Below are 26605 nucleotides of genomic sequence, written 5' to 3' on the forward strand. Positions count from 1 at the left end.
GAGAGGCAACATAGTTTTGTGAAGGGGAGGTCGTGTCTCACAAACTTGATCGAGTTTTTCGAGGAAGTGACAAAGACGATTGATGAGGGTAGGGCAGTGGATGTTGTCTACATGGGCTTCAGTAAGGCCTTTGACAAGGTCCCTCATGGCAGACTGGTGCAGAAGGTGAAGTCGCATGGAATCAGAGGTGAGCGAGCAAGGTGGATACAAAACTGGCTCGGTCAAAGAAGACAGAGGGTAGCAGTGGAAGGGTGCGTTTCTGAATGGAGGGCTGTGACAAGTGGTGTTCCTCAGGGAACATCACCTCAGGGATCAGTGCTGGGACCTTTGCTGTTTATATATATATATATTTGGAGGAAAATGTAACTGGATTGATTAGTAAGTTTGCAGACAGCGATGAGGACCATCAGAGGATACAGCAGGATATAGATCAGTTGGAGACTTGGGCGGAGAGATGGCAGATGGAGTTTAATCCGGACAAATGTGAGGTAATGCATTTTGGAAGGTCTAATAAAGATAGGAAATATACAGTAAATGGCAGAACCCTTAAGAGTACTGATAGAACATAGAACATAACAGCGCAGTACAGGCCCTTCGGCCCTCGATGTTGCGCCGACCAGTGGAACCAATCTAAAGCCTCTCTAATCTACACTATTCCAATATCATCCATATGTTTATCTAATAACCATTTGAATGCTCTTAATGTTGACGAGTCCACTACTGCTGCAGGCAGGGCATTCCATGCCCTTACTACTCTCTGAGTAAAGAACCTACCTCTAACATCTGTCCTATATCTCTCACCCCTCAATTTAAAGCCATGTCCCCTCATGCTAGCCATCACCATCCGAGGAAAAAGGTTCTCACTATCCACCCTATCTAATCCTCTGATCATCTTGTATGCCTCGATTAAGTCACCTCTTAACCTTCTTCTCTCTAACGGAAACAACCTCAAGTCCCTCAGCCTTTCCTCATACGATTTTCCCACCATACCAGGCAACATGCTGGTAAATCTCCTCTGCACCCTTTCCAACACTTCCACATCTTTCCTATAATACGGCGACCAGAACTGTACGTAATACTCCAAATGCACCAGAGTTTTGTACAGTTGCAGCATGACCTCCTGGCTCCAAAACTCAATCCCTCTACCAATAAAAGCTAACACACCGTACGCCTTCTTAACAACCCTATCAACCTGGGTGCCAACTTTCAGGGATCTATGCACATGGACACCCAGATTCCTCTGTTCATCCACACTACCAAATATCTTACCATTAGCCCAGTACTCTGTATTCCTGTTACTCCTTCCAAAGTGAATCACCTCACACTTTTCCGCATTAAACTCCATTTGCCACCTCTCAGCCCAGCTCTGCAGCTTATCTATGTCCCTCTGTAACCTGCCACTTCCCTCCGCACTGTCTACAATTCCACCGACTTTAGTGTCATCCGCAAATTTACTAATCCATCCTTCCACGCCCTCATCCAGGTCATTAATAAAAATGACAAACAGCAGTTGCCCCAAAACGGATCCTTGCGGTACACCACTAGTAACTGAACTCCAGGATCAATAGGCAAAGGGATCTGGGTATACAGGTACACAGGTCACTGAAAGTGGCAATGCAGGTGGAGAAGGTAGTCAAGAAGGCATACGGCATGCTTGCCTTAATCGGCCGGGGTATTGAGTTTTAAAATTTGCAAGTCACGTTGCAGCTTTATAGAGCCTTAGTTAGGCCGCACTTGGAATATAGTGTTCAATTCTGGTCGCCACACTACCAGAAGGATGGGGAAGCTTTGGAGAGGGTACAGGAAAGATTTACCAGGATGTTGCCTGGTATGGAGGGCATTAGCTATGAGGAGAGATTGGAGAAATTTGGTTTGCTCTCACTGGAGCGACGGAGGTTGAGGGGAGGCCTGATAAAAGTCTACAAGATTATGAGAGGTATGGACAGAATGGATAGTCAGAAGCTTTTTCCTAGGGTGAAAGAGTCAATGACTAGGGGGCACGGGTTTAAGGTGCGAGGGGCAAGGTTTAAAAGAGATGTACGAGGCAGATTTTTTACACAGAGAGTAGTGGGTGCCTGGAACTCGTTGCCGGGGGAGGTAGTGGAAGCAGATACGGTAATGACTTTTAAGGGGCGTCTTGACAAGTACATGAATGAGATGGGAATAGAGGGATATGGTCCCCGGAAGGGTAGTGGGTTTTGGTGAAGTCGGGCAGCATGGTCGGTGCAGGCTTGGAGGGCCGAAGGGCCTGTTCCTGTGCTGTAATTTTCTTTGTTCTTTGTTGGTAGTGAGCTGCCTTCTTGAACCACTGCAGTCGATGTGGTGTCCAGGGCACCCGCAATGCTGTAAAATTTTAATGCCATAGCTACACGATATTTAAAAATAAAAACTGATAAAGTGTATAGGATTTATCTGAGAATGATAAAACGGTGATATAATTCTGAGACATGGCGGTGTGAGACTTAGAAGTGGTGCAAGTGATGGTGGTCTCGTGTGTTATTGCCCTTGGTCGCAGGTTTGGAAGATGCTGTTGAAGGAGCTTTGGCAAGTTACTGGAGTGCATTTTGTAGATGGTGCGCACCGATCCACAATGTGCAGGTGATGGAGGGAATGAAAGTTTAAAGAGGTGGATAGGGTTCAAGCATGCTGCTTTATTCTGGGTGGTGCTGAGTTTCTTGAGTGCACACCTCCAGGCAAATGGAGAGCATGCCATCACATTCCGAACTGGTGCCTTATGGATGGTGGAATAGCTTCAGGGAATCGAAGATGAGTTACTCACCACAGAGTACCCAACCTGACCTGGTTAAATACAGCTATTCTGCATAGTAACTCTAAATCAAGTCAATGCAATTATTCTTGTGCAATGAATTAATGCAACATCAGCAAACCCTTCACTGTTTTTGAAGAGAATTATTATAGTCTTCATAGGATGAGTATCAATAAGTTGAAATACTGTCATTAAATGTCATCAGTGTTTGTGATAATAGCAATTATATTTACTCCTCAAGCAATTGCAATTCTGGTGAACTAAAACTCACTTTTTCTCCAAAATGCAAAATATATTTTCTCTAGTCAAATTCACAAGACACCTCTCAGAACATCTATCAGAATATCCAGCGAAAAGTGACCTCCCATTTTTAAGTTGAGCAATATGTCCCAGAAATATGCAAACAAATCCTTGCAGTTTAGTATGCAGCCATGCATGGAGGTTTCCACTTATTCTGTCAACACATTCCTAAAGATATGATAATGGAGAAAATTACTACCAACCAATTAACTCTGCCTCTTCAAAGAACCTCTCTGCCTGTTAAGGATCTCCCCAACACATTTTAGATCAACTTCTCGCTTTCTACAAATTATTTCTTGCTCAGATTTATACCTAAATTGTCAGCATACAGCTGTAAATCTGTACTTTCAGAATGTGAGCATAGTTGATAAAACTACAATCTCTCATCACCTCTCTCCCCCCACTAGAGCAAACAGTGTTAAAGCCTTGAACCATCTCAAAAGATCTGGTGGAGTTCCATGGACTGACACATTTTGCATCAGTATAACATCCTTACCTGCACTCGTTTGTTTTTCCACATGATAGTGTAAGCCTCGGAGGAAAAAATTGCAGTTGCCAGTAAATAAAAGCATACAAGTTGCAAAATGACTTGTGATAAAGGGGCAAAGACTAACATTTCCTCATTTAAACTCTAAATTGATGTTGTCATTTAATTAATTAAAATTTGAAAGCTTGTGGAAATGAACATGTTCATTATAATACACGCTAGTATGAATTCAAGACAGATATTCATGCCTTAGGTTATCCATTTTAGTCAAGTTCCACTTGGAAGAGAAGTTTCCAAAGCACGAGCACCATATCATGCAACACTTGACGCAAACCATGCACCATGTTTAAACGTTTTATAATGAGGACATGACAGACCATGTTAAAGTGCTATCTTTTTGCATTACTTGGAATTGCCATGTAACTGCACTTCAAACAAGACAAGCCAATTACCAAAGCCTTACCTGGAAGCTCAACTACTGCTTCTATATACATATTGTGGTAGTGCTTGTTTGCAAATACCAACAGTGCATTTCTGATTCAACTAAAGGCCAATTTGAATCCAACAGCTATATACTCTGACCTTCACAAAGAGAAGCCAGTATATCACTTCAGCTTACATGCTATTGTACACATGCTCCAAAACCATTTAACCATTTTCGGCATGCCAATCCATTAAAATTAAACGTCTTTTTTATTTATATACAGCAGGAAGTTGTTACAATGATCTCTGGGAAGGTATTTCGTGCCAAAATTTTATTTTTAAAAATATGGGAATTTGTCAATGTTACAAATTCTGTACCAGTACTGGTGGAAGTATAATTTATATTTCTCTGGTGCTCTTCATATTAAGAAAGTCTGTGTCTTATTGGCATTATAAAAAACATTATAAAAGACAGAAACAAGAATTTTAAAATGGGATTGGTTGAAGAAACAGGATTTTGGGAGATTTGTGGTAAGATGGAGGCCAGGCATAGCAGCTGAAAGAACAGTCATTATTGATGGAGCTGGGTACAAAGAGTGGAATGACAATGCACTCAAGGATGTACAGATACAGAAAAACATGCAGCTGTGACAACTTGACATTATGTGTGAACATCAAAAGCAAAAGTGAGATTCTGAAAATAAATCTGATGGTGAAAAGGAAACCAATGGAGCCTGGCATGGATGGGAGCAATGGCAGTGCAGAATTCAAAGCTCAACACCATCCAGGATAAAGCAGTTCACCTTCATTGGCATCCTATCCACCACCTTAAACATTCACTCCCTTCGCCACCACTGCACAATGGCTGCAATGTGTACCATCTACAAGATACAGTGCAGCAATTCACCAAACCTTCTTCAGCAACACCACCCAAATCCAAGACCTCTACAACCTCAAGGAACAATGACTGCAGGCACATTGGAACACCACCACCGGCAAGATCCTCTTGAAGTCACATACTGTCCTGAAATGACCATTCTTTCACTGTCATAGGGTTAAAATCCTGGAATTCCCTCTCCACCAGCACCATGGGTGTAGCTACACCACACTGACTACAGAGGATCAAGAATGTGGCTCACCCTCACCTTCTCAAGGGCATTTAGGGATGGGTAATAAATACTGGACTTACCAGAGCATCCACATCCTAAAAAATAGCGATGTCCAAAGATAAATTTGGAGGTCAGCAAGGCACCCACCACCAGACAGTTAAGTGTCAAAGTGATGATTGCCAGATTAGGGTTTCAGCAGTGGCGACGGAGGTGAGTTGAAGGAGTCCACCTTATCAACAGAAAAGATTTGGAGCAGAAAGTTCTGTCCAGGATTGGACAGTCTGCAAGTGCTGAAAGAAATTTCAACTCATCCAATTGCTGACGTTAGCCAGTTCATGACAGTTGGGTCTACAGATCTTGATTCAGATTCTGGTGAGAGACCAATACTCCAAGTAGAAAGGTAAAAATCGAGCTCCGAATCATATATATCCCAAATCAACTACAGAGGGCCCAAGTGTACACTTGAGGTTGGAAACAGGGGTGGAAGGTGTAGAGGCGGAGGGGAGAATGGGAAAACATAGGAGAAGACTGTTCAGCAAAGAGGAGGGTGAGGGTTTCCTTGTTCTGCTCTTACTCTTTGCACGTACTTGAACTTTTTGGAATGGGGAACGCTGGAAATAATTCTAACAGTTCTCCCAATTTCCAAGATGTCTGCACCACAGCATGTTAGACATGTTAGATTTGAAAGTTCAGCTCCAGGGTAGACAACACTAATTTCAAACAAGAAGATTGACTTTGCTTCAGTCAATACTTCATCACCCCTACACTGATCAGCATGAGCAACCAGAGAGAAATTACAGAAACATGCTTGGTGAGGGATGGGACAATGTTGTGCCCTGTATTTTTCACATTTGGTTCAATCACTTGCTGTTTCTCAGATTTGAAAACAACCCAAATTGTATATTACCAGAGCGATGGCATGAGATATGTACTGACAGGCAACATGTGTTCTTGCTATTAGAAAAAGAACTGCCTCTATCTGAACCTAGGGGAAAATGATGCAGATTGGTTATCTGTATTGCACTTGCACCAGTACTTAAAATGACATTTTCAGAAGCTGGAGAGCAGGTGAGATCACTTAGTACCCAAGATAATTGTTACGGCCACGTTACTTGCCTTTCACCAATTAAAAAAGGGCACGTCAGATTTTGTATTGGGAAAATTCCAAAGAACACTCAATACATAATTTCCTGCCAAATAGTGATTTACTGTCATTACACTCTTTTACATGTTTTTATTCAAAATTCTGGACTCAAGAAACAGTGAAGAATCAATGCCAAGCACAACCCAGTCAAAATAAGGACTTAATGCATACAAGCAAAGAAAACACATAAATACAGGATGGAGTAACTTAAACACACTGCTGTATCTAAGCAAAACGTCACCGTGAACTTAATCATGTAAAAAGTAGGTATCGTACTACCTTCTTCATGCTGGTTCCCACAAAACTCTTGGCTTCTTCTTTAAACTGAGGTAACCTATAAAAAAAACAACAAAAGAGAACAGTTTCTGAAACAATTATCCCTTTTTGTTCTATATATGCTACATGTATAGAATCACAGAATAGTGCAGCACAGAATTTGACGCTCTCTGAACAGCAATCCAGTTAGTCCCTCACTCTCTCTTTCTCCATCCATATCCATGCAATATCTTTCCAGTTTAAATATTTGCCCAAATCCCTTTTGAAAGCTACTATGAAACCAGGAGCAACACCAAGCATACCTAAAAATGAGGTGTCAACCGAGTGAAGCCACAAAACAGCACATGTTGCAAGTAATAGTCAGAGCTAAAGTGATCCCACAACCAACAGATCAGATCTAAGCTCTGTAGTCCTGCAACATCCAGTCATGAATGATGGTGGATAATTAGACAACTCACTGGAGGAGGAGGCTCCACAAATATCTCCATCCTCAATGATGGAGACAAGTACATCATTGCAAAAGACAAAGTTGAAGCATTTGCAAAAATCTTCAGCTATCTTGGCCTCCTCTGGAGATCCCCAGCATCACAGATGTCAGCCTTCAGCCAATTTAGTTCACTCCACGTGATAGAACTTGCTGCTCCCCTAGCCAAGTTGTTCCAGTACAGCTACAACATTGGCATGTACCTGGCAATGTGGAAAATTGCCGAGGTATATCCTGTACACAAGAAACAGGGCAAATCCAAACCAGCCATGTAGCACTCCATCAGTCTACTCTTGATTATCAGTAAAGTGATAGAAGGGGTCACCAACAGTGCTGTCAAGCAGCACTTACTCAGCAATAACCTGCTCTCGGATGCTGAATTTGGGCTCTGCCAGGATCACTCAGCTCCCAACCTAATTACAGCCTTGGTTCAAACATGGACAAAGGAGCTGAATGCCAGAGGTGAGGGGAGAGTGACAGCCCTTGACATTAAGGGCTGCATTTGACCGAGTATGGCATCAAGAAGCCCGAGCAAAATTGGAGTCAATGAGAATCAAGGAAAAACCCTCTACTGGTTGGAGTCATACCTGGCACAAAGGAAAATGGTTGTGGTGATTGGAGGTCAATCATCTCAGTTCCAGGACATCACTGTAGGAGTTCCTCAGGGTAGTGTCCCAGGAAAACCATCTTCAGCTGCTTCATCAATGATTTCCTTCCATCGCAAGATCAGAAGTGGGGATGTCCACTGATGACTACGCAATGTTCAGTATCATCCGTAACTCCTCAGATACTGAAGCAGTCCACGTCCAAATGCAGCATGACCTGGACAATATCCAGACTTGGGCTGGCAAGTAACATGCATGCCACACAAGTGCCGGACAATGATCACATTCAATGAGAGGGGATCTAACCATCGCCCCATAACATTCAGTGGCCATATCATCGTGGAATCCCCCACTATCAACATCCTGGGGGTTAACATTGACCAGAAACTGAACTGGACTAGCTATACAAGTACTGCAGCAACCAGAGCAGGTCAAAAACTCAGAATCCTGCGGTGAGTAACTCACCTCCCGACTCCCCAAAGCATGACCACCATCTACAAGGCACAAGTTAGGAGCGTAATTGAATGCTCTCCACTTGGCTGGATGGGTGCAGTTCCAACAACACTCGAAGCTTGACACCATCCCGCAGCCCGCTTGATTGCTCCCCCTTCCATAAACATTCACTCCCTCCACCACTGACAAACAGTGGCAGCCGTGTGTACCATCTACATGAATCACTGCGGAACTCACCAATGTTCGTTAGGCAGCACCTTCCAAACTGATGATCACACCATCTAGAAGGAGAAGAGCAGCAGATACGTGGGAACCAAGTCACTCACCATCCTGACTTGGAAATACATTGCCATTCTTTCACTGCCGCTGAGTAATAATCCTGGAACTCCTTTCTTAACAGCATGGTGGTTGAATCTGCACCTCAGGGACTGCAGTGGTTCAAGGCAGCAGTTCACCATCACCTTCTCAAAGACAACTAGGGATGGGCAATAAATGCTGGTCGAGCCAGCGATGCACACATTCCATAAATTATTTTTTAAAAAGGTCATCCATCATCTTTCAGGCAATACATTCCAAATTCCAAACACTCAATGAGTACAATGTTTCCCCTCTGATTCTTTCACAAATCACCTTAAATCTTTACCCTCTGGTCATTAACCCATCAGCTGTTGGGAAACAGTTTCTCTATTGATTTTATTTTAACCCTCAAAAGTTTTTAACACTTCCATCAAATCTCCTCCACGCTTTCTCTGCTCAAAGGAGAACAGGATGCTTCTTCACTCTATCCATATAACTGTCATTTCCTCAATGAAACTATTCCAGTAAATCCTTTCTCTACCCTCTCAAACCTCTCACTCTTCCTAGAGAGTTGGGCTCCAATTTGGAAACAATACTCCAACAGTTGGACGAATATTTTCTATAGGTTTAGCAGAACTTCCTGGCTTTATGCCTCCATTTACAAAGCCCTACATCCCGATGGTTTTATGAATTGCTCTGTTAACTGGCCACCTGCTAAGATTTGCACACAAGCACCCGCAGGGCTCTCTCTTCTTACACCTCCTTTAAAACTGTACCATTTAACTTGTATTATCTCTCCTTAATCAGCCTACCAAGTGTATGAACTCACATTTTGTTGCTTTTGATTTCACCTGCCCATGTTTGCCCATGCTACCAACCTGTGCAGTACATTAAAATGGCCCTCACTGCTTACTATGCTTACAAGTTTCTTGCCACTTGCAAATGAAATTCTGCCCTGTAGTCCCAAGTCCAAGTCATGAACGTATATCAAAAACAGCTGGGGAACACCATTGCATACCTCCCTCCAGTCCGATAATTAACCATTTATCACAACCCTATTTATTTCCTTGAGGCAATTTTGTGCCCATTCTGCAAATTACCCTTTTACCCAAATGGTTTCCAGGACGACTATGTGGCACTTTGTCAACAACCTCTTGAAAGCTAGTGTATAGTGTATGCGCAGATGGGTGTGTTACTCGTACCACACATGGACCTAAAAATGGATTACATCCTGGTAATCTACTATGAAACACACCTAATTAACAATATCAATTGTCAAGCACATGAAGAACACACAGATTCAACAGAAAGGCAATCAGGTGGAAATGTACAAACTGTTTAGATCGGGAAAAAAAAAACCATGAACCATTCTCAAGATTCAGAAGAACTTGACAATCCATTTCTCAAATTTCAGACACCTGCGGCTGGTTTTACTATCCACTTTTGGATGGGCATGTGTCACAAAGGGCACCAGAAGTGTTTTGGAGATAAATTTATCAGCTGCCAAGCAAAGTTATTTAAAATACAAAGCACCTGTTGGCCCCTTTTACAGCTCCATAGGCAACTTTGTGTCGCACATACATGTCTATAAATTCCTTTGGTTTGTTCCACCTTCGAATGATTTGGGTACAGTCCCCATGTCCACTGCCATTACCGAAACATTGAATAAAAGCACTCACTGTGGTGACAGCTTCAACTTGCTAACAGAATGTGCTACTGAATATGTGGAAAATATCCACAATAAAACCCCAAACCACAACATTTTTAACTTGCCTGAAAGTTTTTCCTTATTTACTTCATTTCCATTCTTTTCTAACTACTTTTTCTTATAACCTTGGATTCCTGTGGCTTTTCATTTAGATCTAAAGTCTTTCACTCTGAACCTTTGACAGAAAATTCAGAGTTTAACATTGTGCGACATGGGATGCCCATATCTGCTTCATCTGCAACAGTCTCAAAATAATCCAAGATGATCCATCAAGCATGCTGTTCGCTCTGAGTCCATGTTGGCTGCTTAGTTCACTATCCCCCCCCCCCCACTCATCTTGTTCCTAATAAACCTGCAGTTTTCCTGGTCAACTCTGATGCCCTTTTCAAATACAGGCACAATGGTTCTGATGCTGCAGAGCCTTGCCAGGAACAAGGGAGTGAAATAGCCTACTCCTATTCATGTAATCCTTAACAGTTATTGAACTGCTAAGAACACTTCAGCTAACACTGCATGCATACAAGTCAATAATCAGCTCAGTGAGACCAAAGAAAGCCATTCATAAAGTTTGGGTGGGATTCTCCAGCGGCACTCGCTAAAAAACCACAGAAAGCATCCTTTTTGGTTGTATCACAACTTGGTATGGCTCCTGGTCTGCCCAAGACCGGAAGGAACTACAAAAGATCGTGAATGTAGCCCAATCCATCACGCAAACCAGCCTCCCATCCATTGACTCTGTCTACACTTCCCGCTGCCTCGGCAAAGCAGCCAGCATAATTAAGGACCCCACGCACCCCAACATTCTCTCTTCCACCTTCTTCCTTTGGGAAAAAGATACAAAAGTCTGAGGTCACATACCAACTGACTCAAGAACAGCTTCTTCCCTGCTGCTGTCAGACTTTTAAATGGACCTACCTTGCATTAAGTTGATCTTTCTCTACATCCTAGCTATGACTTGTAACACTACATTCTGCACTCTCGTTTCCATCTCTATGAACGAGATGTTTTGTCTGTATAGCGCACAAGAAACAATACTTTTCACTGCATGTTAATACATGTGACAATAATAAATAAAATCAAAATATTTATCTAGAAGCTTTGAGATTGCAATGATCCTAGCTATGACTGTAATGCAACATTCTGCACTTTCTCCTTTCCTTCTCTATGAGCGGTATGTTTTGTCTGTACAGCACACAAGAAACAATACTTTTCACTGTCTGTTAATGCATGTGACAATAATAAATCAAATCAAAAAACTGGACAATCCTGCTCGAGGTCAATGGTCCACCCCCTCGTCCTCTACGATTCTCGTGGCAGGCGGGACGGGAGAATTCTCCCCTTTATTTCATAATGCAATTAGTAATTTTGCTACGATTGTTCGAAAGCTAAGAAAACCTAACAGCAAAGTTACGAATACTGTTTTTAATCATATTTCCAAGGTTCCCAGACGCAAAAAAAAAACCAAAGCATGGAAATATAATTTCTGAATATCTAATTATATTTCACCATCAATGGAAGACCTCTGCTTGAATGAAGAACTCACTGATGACAAATTGCAATACACCATACCCCCACACCTCCATTATCATTGAACCAATATATAGATGTCTCTGTTTGCTGGGTGTTGTTACAAAATTGATAACATTTAAATTTAAAAAGGAAGAAGCTACGCGTTTCAAGTTGAAGCAACTACTCATGCCACATTCAGGAACAGTTAACAGGTTAGCAATCATTAGCTGTAATTCAATCTACTGAGGCAGCACCACAAAGTCATAGGGCAAGGGGGTCTCTTATCCGTTCTGCATTACATGTGTTTACATCTTGAAGAGGGATCATTAAGTCAAGCCTGGATTTTTCCTCGTAAGCGGTGATGGAAAACCAGGCAGTGCATTTACTTCAACAGCCGTCATCCACTTCCGACTCAAGAGGGGCAACGGGAGGAACTTAGGAGCAATCACCTGCTGCGTCCCCAGCTAATTGGCTAATAAACGGAGAAAATGTGGTCATTTCAACCTCAGGAGTGGAAAACAAATTTTAAAAAAATGACAACTAAAAAATGTATTTGTAAACTACCTGAACTCATTCACATTTGTTAAAGGATACTTGTTTAAATCTTCGAACTGCCAGGGATGACTTATTCAATGATGCCCTTGGTACAATCTTAACACACTCAGGTTATTACAGTCAACTCTCGACAGTTCATACTCAGTATTTTGGAGAAAAAGTCAGTCCGTGACTGACATATAAACAACTAGTGAAACTGCTAAAGCGCTATAGGACTCTACAATTTTATTCTGGTTGCATTACCTATGTACTCCTTTAAGAGTACTTAACCTCGACAGCCATTAAGTGACTGCAATTTACATTAATTGTACTGCTGCATCATAGCAGAACTCAATACCTAACAGATCAGGCATTAGGTGGGTGGTCAAAAACAAAAGGCACCAGTGTAGTCGCTAACAAGCTGCTTCACAAACTGAGCTTTAGAATAAATAGATCTGATGCTCTAAATCCCACCATACAATTTAATCTTGTATTTTACCACTTGTACTGTGATTGTCCTAATTCCACAACATCTGTTCCTCCCATAAGCTCTCTCCATCAGCAATGTGCATGGAACAGTACGAATGAAAGCAATCATGTGAATACAAAATGAACACATCCTTCAGCTCCCCAACATCTTACTCAACAAAACTCATTAGAGAAAAGCCATCAAGAATTCAGCAAGATTTACTAATATTAAAAACCAAACCCACATCACAGAGGCATCTCTGCTTTTATCAGTCCATTTTTTTCTGGTCTTATCAACATGTAGTGAAAGGTGAGCAATGATTCAAATCTTTTCCACATGTTCCACATTAACTAATGCACCATACTTAATAATTATAGTGGTTCTCAAAAACAGAGCATCAAAATAAAAAACAATATATTAGAGGAGAAAAGTTGATCCAACTGCATCACAGAATGCAGAGACGACACATGTACACATTAGTTCTCTATCTTGACAAAACAAATCAAATTTTAATAAATGGCAAAATCGCTTTTGAAATTGAAGATGATTTTTGTTAAAATTGCATCGCTGAAAAACTCTGGTGACATCTGGAAAGTCACAATCAAGTTAAAACTGTGGGCAGTAAATAGACGGCTGGAAATTAAATCACAAATGTGGACTGGAGAAAGAACGAATCCCAGATTCAGACTTTGGGGTGACAGCACAAGAGACAAAGGAAACAAAACCCGCGTGGTGAAAGCAAAGAATTCATCAACAAACACAAGTATGGCGACAACCGTTTTACAACATGGAATTGAAGTAATTGTTGAGATGCCACGTTTCCAGTAACCAGAAAAAAACTCTGAAGCACTTGCAATTGCCAAAGATAGTTATAATTCCTGAGAATTTACATAGAATCCACAGGATGGAAACAGATCTGCATCACTGTTTATATTCCACAGAAGATTCCTCTCACTCGATATACCCCTTCCTAACCTACCTTCATTTCCTTCGTTCTTCACCTTCACGTATAAGGAGCTTTTTAGATGCATCAATGCTATCTGATTCAATCATTCCATGAACAGCAAGTTCCACATTCTCACCACTTGCTGAAGAAATGTCTCCCAGGTTCCTAACATGAGCCCTCAGTGGCTATTTTCTATTTGCACCCCCTTGATTTGGACTCACCCACAGGTAGATGCAGTTTCTTTCCATTCAGCCTATTTATAATTTTGGGTGTGCTGCAGATGAGTTCGCTCCTCACCCATATCAATCTCGGCCAATTGCCTGCAACCCCTTTACAGTTCCAGGGATGCAAAACATGCCCAAGATGATCTGTCAGTTTTCAATTGCCTAGCCTTTGGATTTACCCTGTTAAGTAATCTAAGAGTTGGGATTCAGCCAAACCAAAAAAAAAACTCAGCCACCCTTAAATGAAACTTCAATTTGAGTGTTGGAATGAGCTGCTGCATTAGCTGCAGATAACTGGCTTGCCACAGCTGATCCTCAAAATGAAGGTTAAGTTGCGAGATTTACTGTGCTTTGAGGAATAAGTTGGGCAGCTACTTTGAAAAGACAGAACACCCATGCACAACAAGCCCATTACAGTCATACGTGGGCAAGCCAGAGAACAAATTGTCCCTTCACCATCATCCATGCCTTAATAGCTAGCTCAAGAATCAGATAGTTAGAAGACCTAGAATGTACGTCAGCTGCGTGTCAATTCAGCTTATGAAACAGTACTGAAGAAATGGTAAGAGCAGATTTCAAGGTGGTGAAAATTTATGAAGGGGGGGTGAGGAGGAAGACTTTAAAAGGGGACGAGAGATTCAAAGTTAGCTTTCAACAAAGAGAGAGAAATATATTAAATTAAATTATATATTAAAAAAACAAAAGTTTTAAAAAGAATGAACATAAGCTGAAAATGCTCATCATAAATGGTCCACAGGCACTATTATCTTGGACCTGCCATACAGTTGAATTAATTTTTGCATAATATTGACCTGATAATATTCCATGGAATTTCTAGAATGTGTAACCGTATAACGATATTTAGACAGCAATGTTAGAAAGGACAATGGAAACACACACACCTTCCTCCCCCACACACACAATTCATATGCACAATTAGAAGAAAAATTGATTGAACTTTTTAATGCATATTAGGAAGCCAGAAGCACAAGTATTTCGCTGGATTGTTGCTGCATGCCAAAAGTAGCAGAATACACACTCAATTCTATGATACCTTGCGTATCACATTTATGATTTCAGAATAGAGTTACTTCCCCAAGAGACAAAGAAAAGGCATGGAGGGAGATAAAGTGTAGCAGGTACATCAGTTAAAATGGACAAAGTCCAAACACCAAATAAAATTCACAACTACACAAGTAAATATATTACTTGCAATGAACCCCAATGACACTTTCTTTGAAACAACTAATTTGTTTGGGATTCAGGATCAGACAAGAAGTGCCAGGGATCAATGAGCAGGAGCTACATCAGATGACCCTGTCTGTGCAGTACAGGGGATCCCAAATCCACTTGATCACGAATCCTCTCAGCACTCTCCAACTGGTCACTCTGGTGTCCGAGGTGGGGGGGTGGGGGGGACATAATCACATTCTATCAGAATCAGCACAGAAACTTCAATTTGAGTGTTGGAATGAGCTGCTGCATTAGCTGCAGATAACTGGCTTGCCACAGCTGATCCTCAAAATGAAGGTTAAGTTGCGAGATTTACTGTGCTTTGAGGAATAAATTGGGCAGCTACTTTGAAAAGATGGAACACCCATGACAACAAGTCCATTACAGTCAGTTTACACTGCACATACATTAGCAAGCCAGAGGACAAATTGTTCCTGCACCTTCATACGTGCCTTAACAGCGGGCTCAAGAATCATATAGACCCAAGTATATCAGCACTTTATCAATTCAGCTTGTGAAATGGTACTGAAAAAATAGAAAGAATAGATTTGCAGTTGGTGAAAAAAATGAGGCAGGAGGCCACAGATGACTAAACTTATTTTCTTTTAAATGGAAACATCAATCTGAATCAGAGAGTAGAAGGATTTTAAAAACTTACCAAGTACATAAACAAGTCAAAGCCTACAGATCTCACAGCAGGGAATAGCTGCAAGAAAGCTCATCAAACGACATACCTGTTTAACAATATTGCTGGTTCAAAGGATAATTTTAAAAAGCCTCTTTCGGTCCAGGAAAACTCTTACATTTGCATTACTCAAAAACAAAACTGTAGCGTCAGGCTAAATGAGACAAGTCCACTTGTTTTTATTAAGGTATCAAAGCATAAGAAGTTAGCTGCCCGTGGTTAGCCCCAAGGGAGAACCGTGACAGGTTAATCTCTATAGTCTACCTTGAGAACAGCAGCTGCACCATGTCTACCAGTGTGTGCTCAGCAGATTTCCTCAATAACTCTGCAGAGAGAAAAAACAAATAACACAGGTGTCATTATGCATTGCGATATTATCAAGAGGCTCCAACAAGTAGACCTCCCTCCTAGTTTTGTTTACCAAGGATTAAGCAGAGCTTATTAAACCATTTTAAATTAAACTCGATGCATTTGTCTGACACAAACAGAAGGAAGATGGCACTAGAGCACTGTCAGCCATTGTGTGAGCAGCTGTCTGTTTATCCCTTCAGAGCACTAAATGCCCTTTCACTGCTTTTAACATAAAATACACATTTCTGATCACATATCAGCAAACCCGTACATCTCCAACAGTATGACATTTAGAAAATAGGATCTGGGGGAAATGCAGAGCCGTTTAACACTTAACATACAAAAATCCTTTTGAGTAAGGTGCAAGTGGCGAAGTGCTTTTTCAGTAGCTGAAGGGTTAAATCATAAAGGCACCCTGTACAGAAAACTTGGCTCAATGCAATTCTGCAAAGGTCCTTCGATGACTCGCATGGAATGCAACCAGACATTTCACCCAACACAGCGAGCAATGCACCTCCTGTGCAAAATAGTTCTTATGAAAAATACATTATAGGTTCATTAAATATCAGGAAATAAATTTTCCAAACAGGATACAACAGAAATTTGTTCCACCAAGGCATAGTAATTGACCAGGGCATTTTCCCATCTCAACTTGTTCAATTATAGATTATAGTCATTTGCACGATGTCTATTACGGGTCCATGGTGGAATCAAACAGTGCAGATTTTTAAAACCACCTGGAAAAGTAATATTTTCACTTGGTGCCACTGATTTCACAGTATCTCTCAGAACTTAACATTCCAGGACCGAGATGAGAAGAAATTTCTCCATCCAGGGGGCTGTAAATCTTTGGAATTTTCCACTGCGGAGAGCTGTTGTTTGGAATATTTGGAATCAATACTGGGCACCAAGGGAATCAAGAGATATGGGGATAGGCAAGGAAGTGGCGTTGAGGCAGATGAACAGCCATGATCTCTGTGTTAAGCAGAGCAGACTTGGGAAGGGGTATAGCCTTCCTCTGCTCCTATTCCTTAATAGCCCCTTCTGCAGCTGAACTCCTGACCCCAGTTGCTGTGCTGTATAAAGTGATTACGAAAGACTGTGCAATCCTACACAGTGAGCAACGGGATGGGTGGGTGGGAGGAAGGTTGGCAGGCGGAGGGGGAGGGGCGGGGAGGTAATGAATGTGAAAAAAAACCAGTAAGAGTCATGCCCAGGCTGCCCTTGCTTACCAATGTGAGCCCAGTCAGCACAGTAATAGCAGAGACACAGGAGCAATTGGCATTGCCTTGGGCCACAGTTAAGAAAAAGGTATAAAAATTATTATTTCTGAGTCTGTTGTAGAACCTGTATGTTTTCTAATCAAGGAAAAAATCACTACTTGGTTACAATTACAGAGTAATCTGCTAACCAAATAGCTAAAGAAGACAGTGCAGTGATCTGAACCCACAGTTACGGTCTTGGAACATCGACTATTTAAAATTTTCATTAATTTCTTTTTTTTTCAATAAATGCCAAACATGTTGAAAATACCCTATTAGATCTAGAATAAATATAGTCAATTTTAGCAATTCACACACTGTAAATGGAATAATTTTTGAAGGGCACAGTATGCTTTATGTCCCCTTTAGTGACTTACTTTAAGTAATAGGTGATGTTTTTCATTGATGTTCCCGCTTAGAGTTGCTCTCCCTTGCCAGGGGATTCAAACCAATTACAAGTAACACAATAGATAATTACATAGAAAATTAATCAAAGCTGCACGGCCAGAATAAAAAGAATGTCCCAGCAGCAATGAATTGCACTCATGTAAAGACCGTCATGATTTACTTGCGCTGAGGTGCAAAACAAGCCTTTCACACTCAACAATGTCCAAAGAGCACCATCAGCACCTTACAAATGATATGTTAATCTGAAAAACATAACTAACATAGACCTATACTATATGCTATCATCTTTAATGATCAACCTGTGTGGGACATGAGGCTACACGTGGATCCTGTGACATTGACACTTAATTATCTCCCTTATCTACCAGGGGCAACAGCCAAACAGACTGTGGTGGAATAGCCAAGAGAAACAAACTTACCACTCAGCCTCATTTCAAAGCATATTCGAAAGCACGACTGCATTATTTCACAGACTGACTCATTTGTTAGGTGAGCACCAACAGGAGTGAGTAATAATGTCCTTAAGACCTAGAAGACAATCAAACATTACATAAAACCTTCATGTTTTTGTTTACACAACTCTTCCCTTAATGTAAAACCATCATTCGGAACAAAACAAAAATAACCTCAACTTAAGAAGAATATTCATAGAATCCCTACAATGCAGAAGGGGGCCATTTGGCCCATCGACTCTGCACTGGCCACAATCTGAACCAGGCCCCATTCCCGTAACCCCACATATTTACCCTTCCAATCCCCCTGACACTCGGGTCAATTTAGCACGGCCAATCCACCTAACCTGCACATCTTTGGAGAGTGGGAGGAAACCGGAGCACCTGGAAGAAACCCACGCAGACACGGGGAGAATGTGCAAACTCCACACAGATAGTGACCAGAGGCCGGAATTGAATCCGGGACCCTGGCGCTGTGAGACACCAGTGCAAACCACTGTGCCACCATGCCGCCCGTAATATTGTACTGCTTATTATGCAGAAGTCATTTCACATCCGTCTTTCATCAGTCTGAGTTGTTAGCTTTGCAGAGTTACTCTTCAAAAACTCACCACCAAAACTGCATGGTCACTTAAAAATGTTTTAATACTATATTAAGTGTATTGCCCCCTTTTGTATTTTCAGTTCAAGGGCCACCTGTGTGTGGTTTCTGCCCAGATACAATTTGAACAATGATTTCCTAGATCACGTGGGCTAATTACAGCAAAGTTCCAAGACATCGGAGAGTGAATGCCAAAATGAACGTCAATGGATCTATTCTTCACACACATGCTAAAGCAAAGCACACACTTGCATGTTCCAAAATGCAAGTGAATACACCAATATTGCAACTTTTTGGATAAAATAAATACAATCTTGCCCTTAACCTGAAGCCAAAATGCATTCCGATGACAGTTTTTGAATTTTACTAACATGTGTACTGTTAACTAGAAAAATATGCAATGGGGAGGAAAAAAAAAATCACCTTTCTGAACGAGAGGAAATTCAATAGAACAATCGATAAGTTAGTTTCTGTTGCCTCTTCAGATTGCCACATATTAATCCCTAGTTAAGAGAATGCACAGGCAACTGTTCCCAATCTCAGCTAGCCTTCAACAGTCAACGATCAGCACACGGGAATGATTCAAATTGATCATATTTATAATCTGAATGCTCAGGGAGGTTGTAAGGGACCACAACAGTTGAATTCAACACAAACCAGGAAGGATCGAAATTTTCTCTCTCTCTCTAGGCTGTTAACGGCCTGAAGTTAAATAGTGTTTGGACAGTGGAACCCAATTCCCAATAGACACAAGGCTACATCACAAAACATCCTTTAGCTCAGCACTAATTGGAACTGAAAGTAGCTTGCCAATCATGTTTGTGACAGCAGAGACAGCTTTTTTCAGGTAGGGCAAACATATATTGTCGGCACCAAGTGACATACAGAAAATCACCTGTTTCCTACATCACGTCCTCAAATCAAAGAGCACGAACTTCATCAAAATGCAAAATAATTTCCTCTTAAAGTTTATTTATTAGGCACAAGTAGTCTTACATTAACTGCAATGAAGTTACCCTGAAAATCCCCGAGTCGCCACACTCCGGCGTCAGTTCAAGTACGCTGGGGGAGAATTTGGCATGCCCAATTCACTTAACCTGCACATCTTTGGAGTGTGGGAGGAAACCAGAGCACCCGGAGGAAACCCATACAGGCAGGGGGAGAATATGCAAACGCCACACAGACAGTGACCCAAGCCAGGAATCGAACCCGGGTCCCTGGCACTGTGAGGCAGCAGTGCTAACCACCGTGCCGCCCCATAATTGATAATTTCATGGATAAAACAACGTGCAACTCATTCCCAGTTTACCCATTCTCAAATAGAGTCAAAGCCTTGACTAAATAGGAACATAGGAACAGAAGTGACGAAATTCCTTCTCAACTCAGTATTAAACGGCCTACCCCTTATCCTGAGATTACATCCCCTGATTTTAGACTCACCATCCTGGGGAAATGTCTTATCTAAGTACACCCTATCAATCCCAGTAAGGATTTTGTACATTTCAAGGGGTCACCCCTCATTCTTCAAAACTCTAGGGAATACAGAGACAGTCTCCTCAATCTCTCTTCATAAGGAAATCTTGCCATCCAAGAATTAATCTGGTGAACCTCCCTTGCACTCCTATGGCAAGTATATTCTTCCTTAGATAAGGGGACCAAAACTGTGCACAGTGAGGTCTCATCAAGGATATATGTAATTGCAGCAAGACATTCTTACTCCTGTGCTCAAATCCCCTCACAATGAAGGCTAACACACCCATTTGCCTGCTGCACCTGAAGGCCAGCATTTAGTGATATTCATAACCCACTCTTCCCAACCTCTCATCATAGAGGCATTTAAATTGGATTAAAATTTGAACAGTTTTTGACACAGTCACATTCCACAAGGAAAATAATTCCTTCTCCTTCCTCCATTTTGAACAGTAAGGAAAACCAAAAGCACACGCAAGGTAAGTTTTAGAATATACATTCAAGCCTGGCAAATCAAACTTCTTGAAAATTTATCTTGCAAGATATAAGCTTAATTACACTGTTATTCTCTCACAACAAACGTATTTCTATGATTTCTATGAACAAACATTCACGGTCTTGGCATTCAAACCAACAAGGGGAATAAAAACACCAGTTTGTGACATGGTTGGAGATTATTTAACCATGTGATTTCAGTAGGTTTAGATAAAAGAACATCCTGTAACATCCTAAATGATTGAACAGAGAAAAGCTGAACACGCCGCACACACTGACTTCATACTAAAGGCAATTTGGATTGTTGGAATGAAAGGGAATAGTGCTGTTGATCTGTAAAAGTGAAGACAATTTGAAATAGAAGTTTTATTATTAGTGGAATCTAGAATTTCAATAAGTGCTGCTTTAAGTGCTGCAGACTTTTTATATTAAGTATTTCCCTGGTTTGTAGCTTCTTAAGAGCCTTGCACCTTGTACCATGTATTCAAGATGTGGAGTTGCCGGCGTTGGACGGGGGTAGGCACACTAAGTAGTCTCACAACACCAGGTTCAAGTCCAACAGGTTTATTTGGTAGCACGGGCTTTCGGAGTGTTCTCCCTCGGGACTCACCTGATGAAGGGGCAATGCTCTGAAAGTTCGTGCTACCAAATAAACCTGTTGGACTTTAATCTGGTGTTGTGAGACTACTTACCATGTATTCAATAAGGTCATTTCTCCTACTTCAGAAATTCTTGTTTTTGATTCCCATTGGACGGGGGGGGGGGGGGGGGGGGGGGGGCACATTCTTCTCTCACACCCAATGTATTATAATTTATCTCACTTAACAGTAAAGGTTTTATTTATTTTCACTTATTGTAAAAATACTCACTTTTTCCCTTAAAAAATTATACTTGGGTTTTAACGGTTTTCCCGTGAAGATGATTGACTGGATGGCTTTACTATTGCAATGGAGTATAAAACCATATTATTGATCAAAAAGAGCTTAATTCTGAATTTGCTAACGAAGACACTTTCCAGGACACTGGAAATAATCTCAGCATCCTGCAGCCAGGAGCAAAGGACGATAACTAAACCGGATAGGATCCCCAGTTTCAATCAGTCTAAAGTGGCCTCTGCAGGAACGTACATGTGGACATCAACTGAAGACATGCTGAATCTTTGTTGCAAAATCCCCATGATTAAACAGCTTGGAGGTGCTCACTCCTGAGGAAGGCAAACAAATGTTTATTGAGGCTTGGTGTTCAGTCTGCCCATATAAAAAAACCAAAGTACAAGTCACCATCTTCAAGAGATCAGGGGGAAAAAAACCCAAAAAGGCTTACAGAACCAACCGCGGACAAGAGAAGCAATTAATCAGAACAATGTAGAGTACTATCTAATCCCCTTGTTCACAACAGAGACAAAGGAGAAATCCTGAAGCCAAGACATGGTATTCCCACATGGATTTGAAAGAAACTGAATACATCATTACTCTAATTACTAGCCAAGTAACCAGATTTCATTTTAATACCAGTGACTAATTGGTTCAGCTGTTTTCCTTAATATTAACCAACAGACTGCATTACCTGCAAAATTTTCATTAGGACAACTTCGTCACTGGCTGGGTCAGTGCCAACGAAACGTGCGTGTGTGACAGCATCAGCCATGTTTTCGATTCCCTCTGCTGCACCATCATGACTGGGATCTGCAGGAAATTAGAATATAAAAATCCTTTAACTTTTCATCGTCATGCTTAGTAGCGATAAATGAAAGCCATTTCTAATTAGTGGCTTAAAATTTGCGACACAATTGTGCTGCTTCACAGACTAAATCCATGAATAGAACATTCAACAGGCTTGCTGTGTTAGAGCCAGAGACTTTCTCTAACAATCAGTAAATGCCAGCATATTAATTACAGATTCGGTTAGCTAAAACAACCAACCTAAAATTGAACCAAGTAAGGGTCATGTCATTCAGGTGTAGACAGGATGGAGACTGCGTCTTGGACTTTTAGCATATGGAAGGCCTTTGTAAAAAGTAAAAACCTTTAGCTGGGGTAAAACAAACTGGTAGCGCCATTTTGCAGGTCCCTGGGTTTGATAAAAGCAGGTTAGCATGGGACAATACTGCCCTTCTGCAACATAATTACATGTTCACATGTCCGCCAGGTACATGGATTCTCCAAACAATCTTCCTTTGGCATGTGGAGGAAGAATGAGGCCAACCTAAGCTACTGCCCTGCATCTTAAGCAACCCTGGCAGTGGCAGTTAGTGGCTGTGGGTTCTTTAGATATGGATGAGAGGAAACACAATTGGGAATTCTGAGGTTTGAGGGGCAGGGAAGCGTGGGTAAAAGATGAAGCTCTTGGATTAGATAGCCATATAATAAATCATTGCTACTTCTAAAGCACATGTACTAGCATTCTAAAGTCAAGAGTCAGTAACTTTTACAGTTACTGTAAAAGGTTGCAACTTCAAAATTCACAACATCAGATTTACAAGAACCTGAAAATCATTAATGTTCTCACTACATCACCATTACAAAAGGTCTTATTGATTATAAATAATGTTACGGCCTCAATGAGGAGACAGCTCCCAAATCAGGAGGAAGGAACAATGGAATTAACTATCAGCTACTTTCAGGTTGACTAGAAGTATAACTGGAAGACATTTTGAGAGCGCCCTCAGTTGACATGGCGAGAAAGAATAGTATAAATAGAAAGGTAACATACAGCTCAGTTATGTGGAAAGAATACTTCCGTGCTGAGAGAAAATTGAGTTGTACAGAACAGCACTTCATGCATTGTGTATAATTAGATTTCTCTAAATCTGCTAGAATGGAAATGCAAAGTCTAATACACAAGTTTAGTGATGTGTCTAATTATTAAACGCTCAAAGTTGAACACAACTGAAATTGCCCCAGGGCTGTGAGGTTATTCTGATGAACCCATTACAGACTCTCTCTTTGTGTGTACATCAGCGAGATTGTACAGGCAGAAATTATTTGTGCCATGTAAATAATACTGCAGCAATTTTGGCAGAACTTCAGTAAATTTCAAGGCTGGTGGGTAGAATCTTTTTGTGCAGCTCTCAAACTGTAGGATATGAGGTACACAAAGGGATTTTTTTAAACCACTGAAAGGTGGAAACTCTACAAATGCAATAAAACCAAAATCAACAACAAAACCCAACTAGGCTACACGTTGGGTCACCAACCACTCACTCGAATGCCACAAAGTGTATCCTCTGCCTTTGATTAGAAGATTAAACCAATGCCCCATCATTTGTCTAGTGGTTCTGGTGAATGTTAAAGATCCCATGGCACTATCAGAAAACTATCCAGGCACTGAAAGATGCCCTCATAAGAACAGGATATGGTGCTCGACTCATCGATCAACAGTTCCGACGCGCCACAGCGAAAAACCGCACCGACCTCCTCAGAAGACAAACACGGGACACGGTGGACAGAGTACCCTTCGTCGTCCAGTACTTCCCCGGAGCGGAGAAGCTACGGCATCTCCTCTGGAGCCTTCAACATGTCATTAATGAAGACGAACATCTCGCCAAGGCCATCCCCACACCCCCACTTCTTGCCTTCAAACAACCACGCAACCTTAAACAGACCATTGTCTGCAGCAAACTACCCAGCCTTCAGGAGAACAGTGACCATGACACCACACAACCCTGCCACAGCAACCTCTGCAAGACGTGCCGGATCATCGACACGGATGCCATCATCTCACGTGAGAACACCATCTACCAGGTACACGGTACATACTCTTGCAACTCGGCCAACGTTGTCTACCTGATACGCTGCAGGAAAGGATGTCCCGAGGCATGGTACATTGGGGAAACCATGCAGACGCTACGACAACGGATGAATGAACACCGCTCGACAATCACCAGGCAAGACTGTTCTATTCCTGTGGGGAGCACTTCAGCAGTCACGGGCATTCAGCCTTGGATCTTCGGGTAAGCGTTCTCCAAGGCGGCCTTCACGACACACGACAGCGCAGAGTTGCTGAGCAGAAACTGATAGCCAAGTTCCGCACACATGAGGACGGCCTAAACCGGGATGTTGGATTTATGTCACATTATCAGTAACCCCCACAGCTTGCCCCTGGTCTTGCATAATCTCACCAGCTGTTCTGTCTGGAGACAATACACATCTCTTTAACCTGTGTTTAATGTTCCCTCCAACCACATTATCTGTACCTTTTAAGACCTGGCTGGCTGTAGAGATTTGCATTCTAATTAGTATTCTGTAACTTGATTTCTGTGTCTGTGCACTGTTGGAGAACAGAGACCACTCCATCTGACGAAGGAGCAGCAAGCTCCGAAAGCTTATGGTATTTGCTACCAAATAAACCTGTTGGACTTTAACCTGGTGTTGTGAGACTTCTTACTATCAGAAAAGCCATGCAGCTCTTCTGGCATCCTGCTTCAACCAAAAACACAGTAAGAAGTCTCACAACGCCAGGTTAAAGTCCAACAGGTTTATTTGGCAGCAAAAGCCACTAGCTTTTGGAGCGCTGCCCCTTCGTCAGGTGACAGGGCAGCGCTCCGAAAGCTAGTGGCTTTTGCTACCAAATAAACCTGTTGGACTTTAACCTGGCGTTGTGAGACTTCTTACTGTGTTTACCCCAGTCCAACGCATCTCCACATCATCAACCAAAAACAGACAGGTAGGTTACTCATCTCACTCAGTCTGTTTGATGATGCTGATTCATCATGGCCACTTTGGCTTACAATGCGTTCCAACAAAAAAAATCACAGTCTGGAGAACTTAGATGTTTGCCAAACAAGATATGGTGCTTAACAAATGATCATCTTTTTTCAACCCCATGTTCCTGAGCTGCTAACCTCAGTGCTGTTGAAGGATAAAGCAGATGTAGCAGAGAGAAAAACATTTAAACAGAGCTTGAGTCGTCACCAAGCGGGCACAGTGGTTAACGCTGCTGCTTCACAGCGCCAGGGAACCGGGTTCAATTCCAGGCTAGGGTTACTGTCTGTGTGGAGTCTGCACATTCTTCCCATGTCTGCGTGGGCTTCCTCCAGGTGTTCCGGTTTCCACCCACAGTCTGAAAGACGTGCTGGTTCGGTGCATTGGCAATGATAAATTCTCCCTCAGTGTACCCGAACATGCACCAGAGTGTGGCGACGAGGGGATTTTCACAGTAACTTCATTGCAGTAATAACGCAAGCCTACTTGTGGCACTAATAAATAAACTTAAACTTTAATGATGTACTTCCCTACATCAGCAGCAACTTGCAATTCTACAGCACATTTAACGTAGTATAACATTCCAAGGTGTACCACAGAAGTGTTACCAAACAAAATTTTACTCAGAGTCACATATCAGGTACTAGCTCATTCACAGAGCTCGGGTTTGAGGACTTAAAAGGAAAGAGAGGTGCAGATGGTTTAGAGTAGGAATTCCAGAACTTAGGGCTACAAGGTTAAGGCATGGCTACCAATGGTAGACTGATGAAAATCATGGTTGTACAAGAGACCGGAACTAGAAGGGCACAGAGATCCCAGAGGGTTGTGGAAGGTTATAGAGATAGGGAGGACTAAGGCCTTGGAGGGATTTTAAAACACAGATGGGAATTTTAAAATTAAGGTGTTGCTGGACTAGGAGACAAGGTAGGCCAGCAAACCAGGCAGTTGTATGCGAGCGAGACTTGGTGGGAGTTAGGGTACAGGTAGAATGTTTTGGATAAGCTCAACTTTATGGGGGAGAGGTGCAAGATCCCTAGCAGTTTACGCAAAACTAACATTGGCAAAACTCTGCTAGATGGTTAGCTAACAGCAGTAGATGAAAGACAGTAAAGAGAATCATTCGTAACACAAAAAAAAGCTACATTATAATATCCTACTGTGTCATTGGTGATATTCAACACTGAATAAAGTTACAGTAATCTTTTGCCTG

General features: G+C 41.8%; 1 protein-coding gene across 6 annotated transcripts in view; it reads right to left on the reverse strand.

The window, feature by feature from the left end:
- The window catches only part of gbf1 (golgi brefeldin A resistant guanine nucleotide exchange factor 1), a 210121-nt gene that overhangs the window by 77668 nt on the left and 105848 nt on the right, over nt 1–26605 (reverse strand). For all 6 annotated transcript variants that reach the window (XM_078199352.1, XM_078199351.1, XM_078199354.1 and 3 more), the window contains exons 5-8: nt 22259–22377; nt 18094–18202; nt 15918–15978; nt 6510–6564 (exon numbers count right to left, since the gene is read on the reverse strand). In XM_078199352.1, coding sequence (XP_078055478.1) covers nt 6510–6564; nt 15918–15978; nt 18094–18202; nt 22259–22377 — 344 coding nt within the window. The remainder of the gene's footprint in view (nt 1–6509; nt 6565–15917; nt 15979–18093; nt 18203–22258; nt 22378–26605) is intronic.

This window comes from Mustelus asterias, chromosome 28, assembly GCF_964213995.1.
Source record: "Mustelus asterias chromosome 28, sMusAst1.hap1.1, whole genome shotgun sequence".
Classification (NCBI taxonomy): Eukaryota; Metazoa; Chordata; class Chondrichthyes; order Carcharhiniformes; family Triakidae; genus Mustelus; species Mustelus asterias.